The sequence below is a fragment of the Haliotis rufescens genome, unplaced genomic scaffold (genome assembly GCF_023055435.1).
Source record: "Haliotis rufescens isolate VD_foot unplaced genomic scaffold, xgHalRufe1.0.p SCAF_14, whole genome shotgun sequence".
NCBI lineage: Eukaryota > Metazoa > Mollusca > Gastropoda > Lepetellida > Haliotidae > Haliotis > Haliotis rufescens.
In genome coordinates this window covers 16,191,597-16,210,788 of record NW_025963824.1, presented here as the reverse complement: position 1 = coordinate 16,210,788, position 19,192 = coordinate 16,191,597, and the positions used below count along the sequence as shown (strand labels likewise).

General features: G+C 40.1%; 1 protein-coding gene across 1 annotated transcript in view; it reads right to left on the bottom strand.

Annotated features, from left to right (window-relative positions):
* The window catches only part of LOC124152584 (fasciclin-1-like), a 142,384-nt gene that overhangs the window by 122,225 nt on the left and 967 nt on the right, over positions 1 to 19,192 (bottom strand). Inside the window, exon 2 of the mRNA XM_048395070.1 lies at positions 14,078 to 14,313. Within this exon, the coding sequence (XP_048251027.1) occupies positions 14,078 to 14,176 (99 nt within the window). The 5' untranslated portion in view covers positions 14,177 to 14,313. The remainder of the gene's footprint in view (positions 1 to 14,077; positions 14,314 to 19,192) is intronic.

The following is a 19,192-nucleotide window of genomic DNA, read 5'->3' as shown; positions in this document are numbered from 1 at the left end:
AATCAATTAGATGTCTAACACCGTGTCAGCATTGAAGCTTTGTTATGTTGTATGGAATATTGAAGTTGTTTGTCACGTCAGTGTGTCAAAAAATAACGTCAATCTTGAAACAGCTGTGGATAGAATGGTGCATCCAGAAAATACACACTTGTGATGAACAGACATACCTTATAATAATAAAATTAAGCTTTAAGCCCATCGATATACTATCGTCATAATCCGAATATTTAATTATAAGTATATGATATCACAATTATCTCTGCATTAAAACAAGAAATGATAAATGTATTATCTTGCAAATAATCATTATGTTGTCTTAATTATAGTACTGATAAAGTTTCGTCGTTAAGTAAGTTGGATATAGCGATAAATGGGGCATAGAGCCATAAATATTCGCTGTCATATATGTCAAAATGCGTTAATTGTTCTGAAGTACTAACATTTGATTATTTTCGAACCGATGGCAGATTCTAACACCTATCATCTATCAATATGTAGTTGAGTAAATGCATTTCTAATGAAGGGTGGTGGGGTAGCCCAGTGGTTAAAGCGTTCACTTGTCACGCGGAACGCTCGGGATCGATCCCACAATGTGTGAAGCTCAGGGCCCAGTTCCCCAACGATCTTAGCTGCAGGTGTGGTAAGTCTATGTTAAGGTATGGGAGTTACGACAGTCCTATCGCTAAGGTTGCTTGTACAACGGAACCCTGGCCTCGTGTCAACGACATGGTGCTATGTTATATTATTTGAGCGCTATGGCATAAAACCACCCTCATTCGTTTATTTTTGGAACTTATGTGTATTACAAAATACAGGTAACATCTTACACAAGAACACATGTTTACTTTCGACTAGATATATTACTAACGTATAGTATTGCAGACAGACAGACAGACAGACAGACAGACAGTAGTATTGTCCACGGGCATGTCTTTGTACTACATAAAACATTTCTTTATGACAACGGTGTCAAAGAATTTTGGGGCGGTCGGGTAGCCTAGTGGTTAAAGCGTTCGCTCGTCACGCCAAAGACCCGGGTTCGATTCCCGACATGGGTACAATGTGTGAAGCCCATTTCTGGTGTCCCCCGCCGTGATATTGCTAAAAGCGGCGTAAAACCATACTCACTCACTCACTTCAAATAATGGGCTTCATTTGCGGAACCTGCAGCTAAAGGTTTTCAATGTTCTTTTTTGCGTGAATAGCAAACATAAAACGAGTACATGTCTTTAAAGTCTGACCAATACCACTGAGCAAGTGAAAGTATATATTTGAAAATTGGATTTGACAAAACAAGTATACATGTTCTCAAAACGTTTGAAGGCTGAAAGCGCTCGCTCATGCAGTGCAAACTTACAGTCCAATACACAGCTATTATACCCGTATCAAGCACACCGCCACCGAATAACCCTTCCTGCTGAGTTTCATGTTTAGCAACCATCGAACGTGGGTGCATACTTTGCTGAGCCCGCCAGTTGTATTTCAAATGAAACGTCCAAACACTCACCTCTTAAATGAAACATGGTTGTTTTCAGAAAAAGCACATTACGTTCCTTAAGTCTTGAAATATTAAAATCGTTGCTTTGTGTATATTAATTAATACTTGTGTTGTATGATGCAGTTCAAATGCGTGTGACGCCCACATAATGGCCATAAAGATTAATCTGATTCGGCCAGCTGTTCCAAATGTATTTTTCTGACATTTTATGTTCGATAATGACTTTTTTTACAACAAGTATTCATGACACAATGTATTCATCTCTCTTTAATTGGTTTAATAATTAAGAGGTCGAGCACTGATAAAAACATAACTTTAAAGAGGACATATGGAAATAATTTAAACGCGTTCTATGTCAGTGATTTAAACTTCAGTACATGTGTCAAGAAGAATTTAATGTGACGAAAGTGATATCATTCCATGGATGAATAATTTGTTTAGTCCGTCGGGCTCTTTAGAAGTAGTATCCTGTGTGTGTCGCCGACAAAGCCTGGCTACATCACGTGCTACAAGAACATGTAACATAACCTTCATGAGAAAAGATGAGATTGCGAAATGACTAAAGAGGCCATAGCAATACATGGATGAAAACAACTGAAGCTCCTATCACGTGAAACATAATACAATCAAAAGCTACCATTTTGACACGCATTGCGAATGATTCAATGCCTTTATTTAATTGGTATCAAATATATTACTGCTATTTCATCCAAACAGATGCATCAGACCATATAGACACATGATGTGTAAATTCAAACTTGTAAAAGCGGTTTAAGATCATTAGTCCTTAACACGTCGTTACCGCCCATATAACCCATTGATACATACAGATTCATAGGTATATTGTACTGTGAGCTCTATCACTTCTTTATGCAACCTCATCGAGGGATGAGTCAGAGATGTATTTTAAGCCGGCTTTTATTATATCTCGTTTGCAAACAGTTTTTAACCAATACGTCAGTGTATCATTATCGTCTGAGTGGTTGTGGTGGCATGTTTAATGTCTACACTGACACGATAAAGACGTTTTATTAAGGTACCTTAGGATGTCTTCAGGTAGAACGTATGTTCTTCAGTGTGTTACACGTAGCTGCGGGAGAAGGATGAGACGCCTCATTAATCACGCAACAGACACAAATTATAGCGTCTCTTGTTTGTGACTCCCCTGCGCATGTAGGTGTTTTCAAAGAGTATTGAGAAATGTAGGTATAGAATATGCAAGGTCTATTTGACATAATATTTAACAATTTTGTGACTCATTATGGGACCTGACTAAGTCCGTGCGACTCTGTGGGGAATCCTTGGCAGACCTGGTCCCCAATATCACCTGACTACATGGAAGAGCTGAGGATGGGATGGTTACACTGTTTGACTTTGTACTCGTGTATGTGCGTGCGTGCGTGCGTGTGTCTGGGATATGCTAACTAATGGTTGATGGCATGAGCAACGATCTGCGCCGTGGAGGCACGATGACACAGTTAGTCAGGGCACGCATTTTAACCATCCAGGCTTCATTAATTAGCTCACACGTCAAGATGGAGGTGCACGTATTTGGGGAAATCATCTGCTTAGGAATCCCCACGGAGTACTAAACTATGTAACAATGAACAATTTAATCATCGCTGTTGAATAAGGCATCCTGCATAATATATGCAGGCATCAATACCCCGGAAGCTAGCGTTGTCCTATAATCAGTATAATTTATCAATACTGTAACTCAGGGACACGCAATGTCAATTACAAACGATAAATAAATTATTTTCATTCTCCTTTGATCTTCTATCGATCAAATTTTTACGATTCGACTGATTTCTGGCCCAAATACCTGGGAGTTCGTTAATATTGATGACATGACATTGTGGTAACCTTAAGACAAAACAACATGGTGATGCCGCTATTTATTTTATCATTATTGGTATCTAAAGTAAAAGTAAACATTGATACTAGTTATTGTCACTTTCAGTTATTTATTTAATGTAACAATTATGATGGCGGTCTTGGTTATTAGTCTAGGGCAATGGTGTATACGTAGCCCAGAGGTATTATTATCATCATCATCAGCAGCATCAGCATCAGCATCAGCATCATCATCATCACCACCACCACCACCACCACCACCATCATCATCATCGTCGTCGTCGTCGTTATCATCATCATCATCATCATCATCACCACCATCATCATCATCAACATCACCACCATCATCATCATCATCATCATCACCACCACCGACCGCCTCCGTGGAATTGTGGTAGAGCGTCCGCCCGGAGAGCGGAAGGTCCAGGGTTCGATCCCGGGCCGCGTCATACAAAAAGACGTTAAAAGATTGTACTTGTTGTTACCCTGTCTGGCGCTCGGCATTAAGGGGCTAAAACAAGGACTGGTCGGCTCGGAGTCAGTATACTGTGTCTGAGTGGGGTATTCATGTTAAACTGCGGCATGGTATCTCAGTGAGCTAGCACTATAAATCGGCATCAGTCCGGACTAGTACAAGCAGCCACACACACACATTCACGTGCATGCACGTCGCTATATAAGTGCAATAATCTTGGACGCGACGTTAAACCCAATTTCACCTCACCTCACCTCACCACCACCATCATCATCATCATCATCATCATCATCATCATCATCATCATCATTTTTTGTATTTTTTTGTTTTTGTTTTTGTTTAAGGCCGCACTCAGCATTATTTCCGGTATATGACGGCGGCCTGTACATAATCGAGTGTGGACCAGACAAGTCAGTCATTGACACCATGAGCATCGACCGAGCCTCACCACCCGAACCCGATCCCGTCAGTTGCGACAACCATGGGTTGCTGAAGATCAATTCTAACTTCACGTTGGCCCTAATATGACAAAACAACTGTTACATACGACCTCCACCGTTTGTCACCGGGGAATTATTCGCCCACACTAAATATAATCATATCAGATAATGCACACACTTCTCATTTAAAATACATGTACGGCTGTTGTTGTAGAAGTCTGTTTGTTAATCCACGGGACGCGCTTCCGCCAAGTAACAATAAAACAAGCCTTGCATAATTTACAAGTCAAAATTTGTTCTCGTAAAAATAAGGGTCCAAACAATGTTTGTCAATACAATGTGTTCCTTAGACACACACGTTCTCAATATATAATACAGTTCGACATAATATTCTTTCAACAGGAAATCTTTTTCCCTCTCATTATCCAGCTTGTGAGTATATGCAATTCATTACTTTGTATATATAGGTCCTATAGATACACATCCTGTTCATCGTTTCTGTACGGATGCCAGTCCCTAGCTACGATTGTTAATATACCACAACTGCAAGTTACTATGAAAGTTCAACTGGCGTGACAATGTACGCCTTAATATTTCATGAAGCTTGTACGCCCCCACCTTCTGCACATATAAAACATCCATTACAGTGTGGGCGGTCGGGTAGCCTAGTGGTTAAAGCGTTCGCTCGTCACGCCGTAGACCCGGGTTCGATGCCCGACATGGGTACAATGTGTCAAGCCCATTTATTGTGTCCCCCGCCGTGTTATTGCTGGAATATTGCTAGAAGCGGCCATTACAGTGTTACTCGCGACAGTGAGACCGTGTCAGTCCGAATGATATCGTACTTTGAACAAATTATTCACAATGTCTGGATCAATGAAAACGTAGATATTCTACGCTGTAATATTCCTTACAATTGAGTCCGGATTATCGAGGTTTCATTATACATTTGAACATGGTTGTATCGAACTTACCCGTGTCTCGAAGTAAAATCTGATTCCTTCTTTATTTATAATTTTTTCGGCTGTGTCGAATCGAATTATTTGACAAGTTCCCTTCAACTTCGACACAACGATGTTTGACTGTGTTTATATATTTGAAATTTAAAACAAGCGGACGCGTCATACCTCCCCCAACATAATGTTTCTGAACACCGCATACACACACGCACACGCAAACACACACGCACACGCACGCACACACCCACACACACAAACACACGCACACGCACGCACACACGCACACGCAAACACACACGCACGCACACACCCCCACACACAAACACACGCACACACACACACACGCATACACACACACACGCACACGCACACACACACACACACACACACACATACGCACACGCACACGCACACACACACACAAATCCCCCGACCCCACGCTCCACGCTTGCATAGAAACAATCTTTTTTTCAAAATGTTACAAACACAAAAAAGGCTGAACTACCTAAAATTGACGTTTAAAACGGGATCGTCAAAGTCTAAATATCAGGGTGTTGGTGACACATCAACGCAGCATCACCTTGTTCAGCTTCAAACAACTTACAAACCAGTCAAGCGGTTTCCATGTAACCAGGATATACAATTCCTGTCACAACACCACCAGACACTCTCTGCTTTGATCGCCTTCATGCAGCGGGTCACGTGATACTCATTTACCGATGACGTCGTGCGTAACTGCCATGTACTCCTGTTAGAAACATCGCCTTGAATGCTGCCGTGTTTATTTCAGGAATTGAACGATGGTATCTTCGTAATTGACATAATGGCCCGGCCCTACACACACATTCCAATGGGGAGACAGGACAGCGAGAGACGTTGTAATGGCGGACACATGACGTTCATAAGGGCGTCCATTGCGCCAGTAGATAAGGTCAACGTAACCTTCATAGATAGACATCAACATGTTTTCAGTTCGCCTTATTGAATAATCCTCAAGGTATTGCGGCTATTAAACTTCTTGAAGTGGGTTAAGCTGAATGGCAATATTTACTTTCGTTTAAACCGCTCCCACCTTTGTGACAGCGTTAGTTGCTGACTTTCTTTTCATTACTCATCACTCCTATTTACAAACTCGTTGCTTCTTTAAATATAAGTTATACCGAGGTAATCTTGGGTGAGTGTGAGGGAGATAGTTGGATTTAACACCTCCATGGGCAGTAGTTTCTCGTGTATCACAACTTTTCAGCTTGATGTGTAGGTTGTTTGTTTGGTTTGTTGTTTTACGCCGTACTCAGCAATATTTCAGCTATATGACGGCGGTCTGTAAATAATTGAGTCTGGACCAGACAATCCAGTGATTGATATCATGAGCATCGATACACGCAATTGACCAAGTCTGCGAGCCTGACCACCCGATCCCGTTAGTCGCCTCTTACGACAAGCATAGTCGCCTTTTACGGCAAGCATGGGCTGCTGAAGATCTATTGTACCCGGGATCTTTAAGGGTCTTAATGTGGGAGGAAAGCAGGTGTTAAACATTTATCATTTTCGTGAAATCAACAGGCATGTGGATTTTCTGACAAATCTAGAAATGTAAACAATTTGTGAACAGGGCCTCGAACTCACAGCATCATATGTTTCCGGCACGTCTAAGGTACGAAACCCTGCACGTTAGTTGCTGTACCCTAGACAATTGGGACACCCGAAATTATGTATGAGAATCATTTATTGCCAACACGTCTTATATAAGGACTTTCTGGTGATGGAACAGATATAACGTTGTTTAATTCTCATAATAAATTCTTCTGTGGTTAGGCCATATTGATTTCTTCATAACTACTCAAATGCACACACAAATAATCAAAAGGTTGTTTGATTGACAACATGCATAGTTTGTCATATCATATATCATAAATACACAAATGTACATATTAATGATCTAACGGTTGTTTGATTGACAATATACATATTTTGTTTGTACTTGTAGTTTTGCGATAATATTTCTTTCAAAAGTCTAGATACCCGTGTTGATCCGGGTTAGAATAGGGTTCAGCAAGCCATGATTGTCTTAAGAGGCGACTAACGGGATCGGGTGGTCAGGCTCGCTGATCTGGTAGATGCCTGCTATCGTATCCCAATTGCGTGGATCGATGCTCATGATATCAATGAGTGGATTGTCTGGTCCAGACTGGGTTATTTACAGATCGCCGTCATATAAGTGGAAAATTGCTGTGTGCGGCGTTACACAAACAAGGAAACGCATTAACGTCAAATCCACCCTGTAACATTCTGTCTTCTCTGATTTTCTTCTTTAAACATGACATGCACATAACCCTACTTCGACACCGTCCGAAGAAATCTAGCGGCGGTTTAGTTGTTGCTCCGTTAAGTTACGTATTTGTTGAAGCAGATTTGGTACGAGAGTTTTAAAATATTGAAATCTACACGCGTAAGGTTCAATTTGTACAACAGCGTTTCATAATTACCTTTAAGATTAACTACATTCTGCGAACCTACAGCAAACCGGGGAAATAACACACAGTCTGTCACACAACCATTCGGACCTTTGTGAACGCATAGCCTTGTGAGCCGTTCAGATTGACATCGATGTTATCATCAAACGACGCCAAAGTGGAGAGCTTTTGTCCAGGTAAGCAAAGGTATTAGGTTTGGCCATCAATCAACTTGCCCTGAATGCAGTCAGTTCTCATGTGCGCAAGTGAAAATAAAGTTCGGGTGAGAGTAGACCTCCTTGCGTGACGGGAATTTGTAATTCAAGGATCCGTTTAAGTTAAATTTGATCCTTCTTCTAAAATGTAATTTGGACCTTTTTATGGAATATTTAATAAGAACCTTTGGCAATTAAATTCAGTTCTGTATCATTATTTTGTGTTTTTTAAATTTTGTAATAAAAAATACATGTAACATTTGTTTTTCTCTATCGTTAAGATCTAAATATTTGTAAATTGATATGGCGTTTTGATAACAAATAAAGTAATAATTCTGTGCTAATTATAAAGAGGGTGTTACCATAACACATCACCTTTAAAAAACAGCGAATTTTAATTATTATCACAAAATTCCATAAAAGCATTGGAGAATACCTACGATGACATCCTATTGTTGTTTTGCTCAAGAAGGCATATGGACAGAGGCACAATTGAGATGACAGTTGACAGCATACGTTGTGAACATAATTCGAATTCGAAGAGAACCCCACGGCAGACAAACCTATTTAAATTAAAGTATTTGAACATTGCCAAACGCAGTTGAAGAGATTTTATTAAAAGTATAAGTCAGGAAAATACAGATTTCAGAAGCACAAAAAATTAATGATGACATTGGCAACAGGGGGTTCTAAAATGAGCGTTCCACCGAACATCTGCTATCTCACTGGCACGCATTGACACAGCTCACTCTGAAAATACCTCACTGTAATTATGGTATAGATAGTCTTAAAGATGGTATAGTAGGGTGGTGATTATTGTCACGTACCCAGGAAGTTCGTACACCGTGCCACAGTGTGACAAACCTATCAGGGGAGACCCCTATTTATGAGAGTATAATGCCGTGACAGGTGGGAAGCGAGTGGCGATGGTACAGGGGACCGCACGTGACTTGTCGAGGGGTCACTCAGACTCTCTGACCATAAAGACGGACGTTCCTGGACATAAATGTGATTCATACACTGGATGAAAAATGTGTTTTCTTCCAGGTGGTAAAATAATATATTTGATGAAAATGCGATGTTTTCCTGGTTCTGACAGTCAGCGGCGAATAGACGCCAAGCGATGGTTTTTAGATTGTAAGATAAACGGGATGAATTAAAGGAACGCGCGGTTCCTTTGCCGAAAAGAACGAAATATATCACTGCGAAATGACATTATTGGTACAAAAGTTAATATCCTGGTAAGTTTATAATGCTTCATTCCGAGGCCGATCAAGAATTTATGAAGGGGGCGGTGCCCACTACACATATCATGAACTGTAATAAAAACACATGAACTGTCACAACGTGAGAGTGAGAACCCCATGCCCCACCCCGACCACACCCACCCACACCCACACACCCAGCCATCCCTCCGTACCACTGTCACACAAACATATTCCACACAAAATGGAAATAACAATTCAAAACCAGTGGTTGATATTATGATCAACGTCCCACATCATAAGGGTACGTGACTCAGCGACATCCCCAAGTCTGACCACCTGATACTTTTTAACAGCCTCCCACGACAAGCAATACAATTCTGGGCCCATTCTACCCAGAATGCCATGGTGGTTACAGTGATAACACCAGGTGTTCGCGAGACGGGTGTCCTTCCTTACGAGAACCACTATAGTATTACACAGGTATTGACGTGCTTTCCGAACAAAGGACAACTACACTGCCGGCTAACGACAGTATACACTTGAGAATAGATTTTGACAAATATATTACCAACGTCAAAAAACTACTCTGAAAACAGTACCCGAAAATACTGCAAACTTTATGATTCAAAACACAGCTATGATTCCCATATCGAAAACATCACCCTTGAATAACGATTTCTTGTTCATCAAACATAAGGTCTCTGTTATACTATCTTTTACCCGACACTTACATACGTGTACACATATTGCACACAGAAGCAAGGTAAAAGTTGACAGGCTTTCCCTTCATCGTACGTCCCATGCATGTATACCTTCAGTACAGCGGTGCATATATTCACAGCGCATGGACACTGAGTGTATGGACGCCACGTACAACAGATAAAAGTGGGCTATATTGAAGAGCGTTCATGCGTCAAGACTCATCTGTAAATAATAACGTCACGATATGTATATACACTGTTCTATACACGACGACGACGACGTATTGGCGAGACACTTAGATACATTAATTGGAGGTTTTTTTTTGCTCCATGTATGCGCTAAAGCTGTATATGCACAAACAAGTCTCTACAGAAAGTCGGCAGTGATTGATCCCGTTTAATCCCATCTCGCACCCAATACTGTTGTCTTCCTAAGCATGACCAAAACATGCATGACTTTGTTGAATGGCGTATGTCATCTTCTGTCTATGACCGTGCTATTTGTTTTGTCACTTGGAGGCGTCTTTTTAAACAATTCTGTATCAGCAATTCGTCTCCGTGAGTCATCCACTGTCATATGAGCATTTTGCCACTTGCAAGATTATATATTCGTTATGGTTTGTTTGTGTGTTTGCTTGTTGTTTAACGCCGCACTCAGCAATATTCTACCTACATGACGGCGGTCTGTACATAATCGAATCTGGACCAGACAATACAGCGAATGCCATCATGAGCATCGATCTACGCAATTTGGATACGATGACATGCATCAACCCAGTCAGCGAGTCTGACCACCCGATCCCGTTAGTCGCCTTTCCAATAAGCATGGTTTGCTGAAGACCTCGTGTAACCCGGATCTTCACGAGACTATTAGTTATGCAATGCATATGGAAGACAAGGACAGAACGTGTATACACTGACACTAGTGAATCGCTTATATAAGAATGCCTCTAAAAATTACATCTTGGAGAGTTTAAATATACTATGACGTGTTGCGAAGGCCAGAGCCTACGGACGCCTTAGAGCTCCTACAACTATTGTCATATGACGCCTGAAGACGCCACAAACTTTAATAAGACGCCCGAGGACGTCAACAACGATTGCACTTCGCCTGGGGACGCCGTTATGATGTTTTCATAATTAATCATTTCAAAGTAATCGATACATTGTTGTAATACTATTTTATAATGTACGATATCAGTGGAGAAATGCAGATATTGTTAAAATTGAAACCCACAACATTGTCAGTTCGTAGTGTTATGCAACCATGAATCATAATTCTCTGTGAGAGTTACCTCCCTTATGCTTAGCGGACTGTATGTTTACCCCTGTATGCTAATGACTCAGTTATTCACTCTTTTTGAAAGCGCTCATACCTCGTACAGGTTCTACTGCACTTAATCAGAACCATTTGTGACTGTGCGGGTTTTCGTAGGGAGCATTCAGTGCAGATAGAAAGATATCTGCAGGCCGTGAATTGATGATATTGTGTAAGATAATTATGTTCTTTAAATGTACATCCATCCAAATATTAAAACTGACCATGTTTTTTTTCTACATTTAGTACTGTCTTGTTCAACATGATAACTTATGCTGAATGTAACCACAGATATTTTCAAGTAGGTGACATTTGGTGAGGAAGCCGGGGGGGGGGGGGGGGGGTGGTGGTGCTGGTGGTGTGTTTAGCTTCCTATACCCTGAAAAGAGGCTGGCTAAGCTAGTCATTTTTGGTTGTTGCTGCTCTAAGGCCAAACTGTGCACACACGTACATGTAATAGCTGTTGAATGCAATTTAAAAAAAAAATATAACGTTACTATAGAAGTCTATGGGAAAACATTTGGTTGTGTGTAACCTGTACGAAACTGGGTCAACGTGGCCCAACTGTCCCCGTGACAGAGCTATGGCTCCCTTCCATCACTGAGCCTGACTAACACAAACGAGTTTAGTGTCATTACTTACAGTTAGGAATGCATTTTCATAATGATTTCTACATTTCGTATGTCCACATATCATTGTACACATCATGTAGGACAAAGATATGGTTTCTTGAAGAAGAATTGTTGACACCTATCTAACAATTATTCATATCATCGAATTTGAACCCTTCGATCATTGTGGCCGAATAACACAAACATGTTATTTTCATATTATGTATATTGCATGTACATATATCAGATAACATGTGCGAGATAAAATTAAAATTTCTTTTTAAAGTTTGTTTACTTCTTTCCAACTATTACTCATCCTTATGTAACACCCTCAAACCACAAAAAATAAACCACGGCGCATGGCGCCTTGCAATGCTAGAGCACACCACAGTCTATTGTAAAACGCTTTGGATATATGAAAATATACAACGGTTGATGCGTAACGCACTGCATGTATACTTGTAATTAAACAGGAAGAACGGGAAAGATTCATAATCGCTGTTGCTGCAACGCAATAGAAAACTGAATCAATATTGCTTTTCATTCTCAACCTAAATGTGTCTATAGATGAATGAGATTTATGTCTGCGAACAATCTTGAACTAATTAAACTCCTTGTATATTGACCAACCTGTGAACAAGAAACATTTCTGTGACAATGTAGAAACCTGTGCTGGAGGCCTGAGTTCAATAATAAACGAAGTGGAAACGAACTGGTAATTAATAGACGAAGTGGAAACGAACTGGTAATTAATAGACGAAGTGGAAACGAACTGGTAATTAATAGACGAAGTGGAAACGATTTGTTAATTAATAAACGAAGTGGAAACGAACTGTTCATTAATAAACGAAGTGGAAACGAACTGGTAATTAATAGACGAAGTGGAAACGAACTGTTCAGCAATAAAAGAATTTGAAACGAACTGTTCAGTAATAAAAGAATTTGAAACAAACTGTTCATTAATTAAAGACCTGCTATCGGACTGTTCATTAGTAAACGACCTGGAAGCGAATTGTTTATTGGTAAACGAATTGGAAACGAATTGTTCATGAGTAAACGAATTGGAAACGAAATGTTCATTGAAAAAGAACCGAACCAAACTGTGCATTGAAAAACGACTTTAAAACGTTCATTGATAAAGGAACTGGCAACGAAGTGAAGCACCATCTATTTCCAGATAATGTATTTTCCAAGAAACTTACAGGTAACTAAATGATCAGGATAGATTCCAAAAGTATACTTTTAGAAGGTTTTAATGATGTTACAAAGTGATAACACGTTAAACTTGGGAATGTCATGCAAAGGAACATTTCACATTCCCCGCCAGTCAGATACTTCAATTATGTTGTAACCTGTTCACCTTGTACTCCCCCTGATGTAACACGAGCAACTCAAGCATTCAATGTCTCTCTTACCCTGAAGGTAAAACTTCAAATTCCCAAATCCACAACAACAACAACAGAGCCAAGTGGATAGTGTTTCTTTTCGTAATGATATAACTACATGGTACGGCTAATTACGGTGTTCAGACATCGGCATTTATCAACGTTATATAACTCTGAACAAAGGAACCGTCGTACCACCATGTCCGCTGGATGTCTGCGGGGCCTGTATAAACAGTGCTTCGTTTTGGTATTACAGGTTACACAGCACGTAATTACATGGTCGGTATACCAGGTGTTTTGCAGGACCGAGGGTGGCCCAATTATCTAACACTCTGTAACTAGACGTCAAATGCCTAAAGTTTAATTTGTTCCGAATAAAGTGAGGATTTAGTGTTTTCAACGTGTGTACAGGTTGAGTGTTGAGTGTACCGCGCTGTTTCGATTATTTATAACTTGTTTGACTGGTTGAGGCTCTGTTATATGAAACGCATCCAGATGTATTGGTTAGTGCATGAACCAATCTGAAAGTGCATGAACCAATCTGAAAGTGCATGAACCAATCTGAAAGTGTATGAACCAGTTTAAAAGTGTATGACCCAATCTAAACGGATATGAACCAATCTGAATGTGTACGAACCAATGTTGACATGTATGAACCAATCAAGCAGTATATGAACCAATCTGGACGTGTATGAATCAATCAGAAATTGTATGAACCAACTGTTTAATGTTTGAACCAATCTGAAATTTGATTAACCAATCTGAAATTTAATGAACCAATCTGAAAGTAGATATGTGTGAACCATATGTACATTCCTGTACACACTTCACACCAACGTTAATATGTCTACCCACAAGAGAAGTCATCACATACGAAGAAGCAGTTAATAATATGACATTTGAACATATCATATGATACAAGAAAAAAATTATTTTAAGAAAAATATATGTACTCACCCATCTCACCCGCCCTTCAACTCGCATAAACTCCCACATCGACCGGCTTTCTCCGTATCCATGGCAACACAATAACAATAAGAATAAAATCCACTTCATCTTGGATCAACACTGATGGTGTAGGGTTGAGCAAGGTTATCCAACGAATGTCCCACAGAGCAACCCGTTTATCACTGACACCTGTCGATGGTGACTTGTGGAACACTACACAAGTCAATCACCCACGAAACGACCACCTGCAGAGAAAAACAAAACAAAAATATAACATTAAACAGCTAGTCTAATTCGCCGGATATTACTTAAATTAATATTATTTACAAGTTTGATATAACTCAATTACTAGACTTGGTCGTGAAAACGTGGCGGCAAGAAATTATAGTTATTTTCCATATGGGAGGCAGTTAGTTACTGGACTCGTTGGTGCCCTATATTCTGATTAAAGAATGTGGATTCGGTCATGCGATCATAACGCAACAATTTTCTTTTTTCACAATACACATACCCTTTTCAATGCAAAACCACGTTGCGTTACGCGAAAAGCGTAAACCACGATGAAAAAAAATCTGCTTTTTGTAAAGATCGAGGTGTCAAAGGGAGATGAGGCTCTGGGAATGTGGCAGATTCAATTTTGATTCAAGTAATTCACACTCTTCTTTGTCTGCTAACCCGGACCCTGTATACGAGGCTTGTGGAGCGGTCGGGTAGCCTAGTGCACGTGGTTAAAGCGTTCGCTCGTCACGCCGAAGACCCGATTTCGATTCCCCACATGGATACAATGTGTGAAGAACATTTCTGGTGTCCCCCGCCCCGAAATTGCTGGAATATTGTTAAAAGCGGCGCAAAACTATGCTTAATCACCCACTGCATGATACATGTCATTCTAGCAGTTACACGTTACATTCATAGCAGTAATACATGGGTAGATGGCCGACAGGGTATCAATGACAAGTCCTTGACCTTGATTGCAAATGGGTTCAAGGCTGGCGAGTCGATCCCCACTGTACACACGTAAGGGTGATTATTCTGCAAACACGTCTTTGAAGAGTTAAAGATCAGCAATGTTTAAACAAAATTAATTACCAAGTTGTCGCTTGAAACTTGGGGGCATATCTATATTCAGCTTTAAGTTAAGGAAAGTTTGGATAGAAAGACATTAGAAGTAGTTGAGCACTAATGGTATGTATCGTTGTCGTATACATACAAAATACGGATGTGGGTACTGATTTAATTTGATATATTATCATTATATTCATACCAGTACATGATAGAGATGTTGTTGACTATGTGTATTGATATGTATGTTCAGTGTTATTAATAGGGACAAAGTTGTGACCAATAATTGAATTGTTATGTAAATACTCAATGCATTTTGTGAACTATTCTGAATAAACATTGATTGATTGAAGCATGACTTTCATTTTATGATCAATGAAGACATGCAATCTTATTATGTAAGACCCAAAGGCTTGGTTCCGAATGAGAGAGTATTTGTCAGCGAATTCAAGGATTTTCAAAGGAATATAAGAAGTGTTAACAAGATATCATATTCTGAACACGTTGACACTGTGGTATTCGTGATAACAGGGAGAGCTTGTTAACTTGAAGGCCAATAGCCCATTGGAAATATATCGATTCATCCGTAGTTCGAAACAAGAGAAATTTCGATATAAACCCAGCACCGATAACGATTCCGCCTTGCCATAAAGTTACATCCTATCGATATGTCTTACTACCAAGATTATTGCACTTATATAGCGACGTGCATGTACGTGTGTGTCTTTGTGTGTGTGTGTGTGTGTGTGTGTGTGTGTGTGTGTGTGTGTGTGTGTGTGTTTGGCTGCTTATACTAGTCCGGACTGTTGCCGATTTATAGTGGACATAGCGGAGGTAGTTCGTGGGTTCGATCCCCGGACGCATCAAACCAAAAGACGTTAAAATATGGTACGTTATGTTACCCTTCCTGGGGCCCGGAATTAAGGGGAAAAGAAGGACTGCTGGGCTCGGAGACAGTATACTGGATGGGATATTCATGTTAAATTGCGGCATGGCATCTCCGTGGAATATTGCTAAAAGCCACGTAAAACCACCCTCATTCACTCACTCACGCACACACGCGCACACACACACACACGCACACGCACACACACACACACACACACACACACACACACACACACACACACACACACATGTATGCACGTGGCTATATAAGTGCAATAACACATCTCTTTCACATAGAGCATTGCATCTGATGTAGATTGCTGTCTATTTCAACACCGGGTGATGACAATAAAACAACATATCATAGTATACATGTGAATATATAACCTGGTACTCTATGTGAAAGAGATGTGTTATTGCGGGGGACTTCAGAAATGGGCTTTACATATTGTACCCATGTTGGGAATCGAACCCGGGACTTCTGTAACTTTATGGTAAGACGGAATCGGTATCGGTGCTGGGTTTATATCGAAATGTCGCTTGTTTCGAACTACGGATAACGCGAATGTTTTAACAACAAGGCTACCCTGCCCTTCCAGTACATTTGGGCCATTGTTTGGTGGTTGGACGATAACGTTTCTTTATACTTTCTTTGAACGTATACTGCTTTGGTTAATGTAAAGCTTACATCAACGAACGTAGATTCAAATACAAAACAACAATATTGTTTTGGGGATTATAAATATTTATAATAATTGGTTTTATTGTCTAATATCTCAGCACTAAAACAGACAGAACATTAAATCTTTACGATGGATAACATGGGAACAAATTTCACTGTCAAACGCAACATATTCTACACAATTATTCTAAACATAACCATGAAACAAATCCTGAAAGCCGGAGGCTTACACTGCTCGTATATCAGTCACATAAAAGAGGCAATATGGAGGCTGTTTCCGTTCAACAAGACACACAGTTTGACGGATATACTTAATGTGTGGACTCAGTGAATAGGACGAGTAGAGCTGAACGTTATCGCCCGTCTCTGTGTTGATTAAAACCTACAACGAGGACGTTGTTCAACGTCGAGCTGCTTTGCTGTTTTTTTCTGGGGTCGATGTTACTGAAGTTGCTGCTGACAAAAGATGAGCTCACTTCAAGGCAGTTATTTACTTCATCTGCGTTACGTGATTACTGTTATTATTATATACAGTTCGAGCGACGCAGTAACACCCTCAACTGCTAATAACCGTGATTACTGATGATACAACGCCGCCTAGCTTTACTGTTAAACCCACTGTTACAACAACATCGCTACTGCTACTACTACTACTACTACTACTACTACTACTACTACTACTAATGCTGCTGCTACTACTACTACTACTTCTACTAATGCTGCTACTACTGCTGCTGCTCTAGTACTACTATATCTACTACCACTACTACTACGACTACTACTACTACTACTGCTGCTGATGCTCTAGTGACTACTACTACTCCTACTGCTACTCCTACTATTACTCCTACTAGCTGCTATTACTACTACTACTACAACCACTACTACTACTACTTCTACTATTACCACTACTACTACTACTACCACCACCACCACTACTACTATTACTACTACTACCACTAGTACTACTACTACTACTACCACCACCACCACTACTACTATAACTACTACTACTTATACTACTACCACTAGTACTACTACTACTACTACCACCGCTACCACTACTACTACTACTACAACTACTACTACCACTACCACTACTACTACTACCACCGCTACCACTACTACTACCACCACCACCACCACCACCACCACCACCACTACTACTATTACTACTACTACTACTACCACTAGTACTACTACTACTACTACTTCTACCACCGCTACCAATACTACTACTACTACCACTACCACTACTACTACTACCACCGCTACCACTACTACTACCACCACCACCACCACCACCACCACTACTACTATTACTACTACTACTACTACCACTAGTACTACTACTACTACTACTTCTACCACCGCTACCAATACTACTACTACTACCACTACCACTACTACTACTACCTACCGCTACTACTACTGCTGCTCTGGTACTACTACTACTACTCCTATTACTCCTATGAGTACTGCTATTACTACTACTACTACTACCACCGCTACTACTACTGCTGCTCTGGTACTACTACCACTACTACTATTACTCCTATGAGTACTGCTATTACTACTACTACTACTACCACCGCTACTACTACTGCTGCTCTGGTACTACTACTACTACTCCTATTACTCCTATGAGTACTGCTATTACTACTACTACTACTACCACCGCTACTACTACTGCTGCTCTGGTACTACTACTACTACTACTATTACTCCTATGAGTACTGCTATTACTACTACTACTACTACTACCACCGCTACTACTACTGCTGCTCTGGTACTACTACTACTACTACTATTACTCCTATGAGTACTGCTATTACTACTACTACTACTACTACGACTACCACCACTACTACTACTTCTAAAATGAATACCCCAAACGTGATGGTTTATGGTGAATGTGGACGGGTCCCTTTATGTATAGAAGCACGGCTGAAAATAATAAAATATTGGATAAGACTACTTAATATGCCCTCCTCAAGATTCCCTAAGAATTGTTACAATATGATGTGTTTGTATGATAGCAATGGCAAAACAAATTGGGTAACCGACTTAAGGAACCTGCTGAATAATTGTGGTTTTGGTTACATTTTTAAATTAGAACATATTGCTTATCCGAAGTTGTTCATAAATGCTATAACACAAAGATTAAAAGATTTATATTTTCAGTCATGGAATGCAACTCTCACGCGTTCCCCAAAGTCTCTGTTATATAGCTGTTTCAAGTCATATATCAATGCAGAGCAATACCTTTTCAGTGTTAGTCTTAGAAAATTTAGGGTAGCACTTGCAAGATTCCGATGTTCATCACACGATCTTTTAATTGAAAAAGGAAGATATCAAAATATTCCGAGAGAAAATAGACTCTGTCCACTATGTGACCTAGGATTAATTGAGGACGAGTATCACTTTTTACTTGTATGTCCGCATTATGATGGACTAAGAAAAGTATATTTACCAAAATAGTTTCATATAAA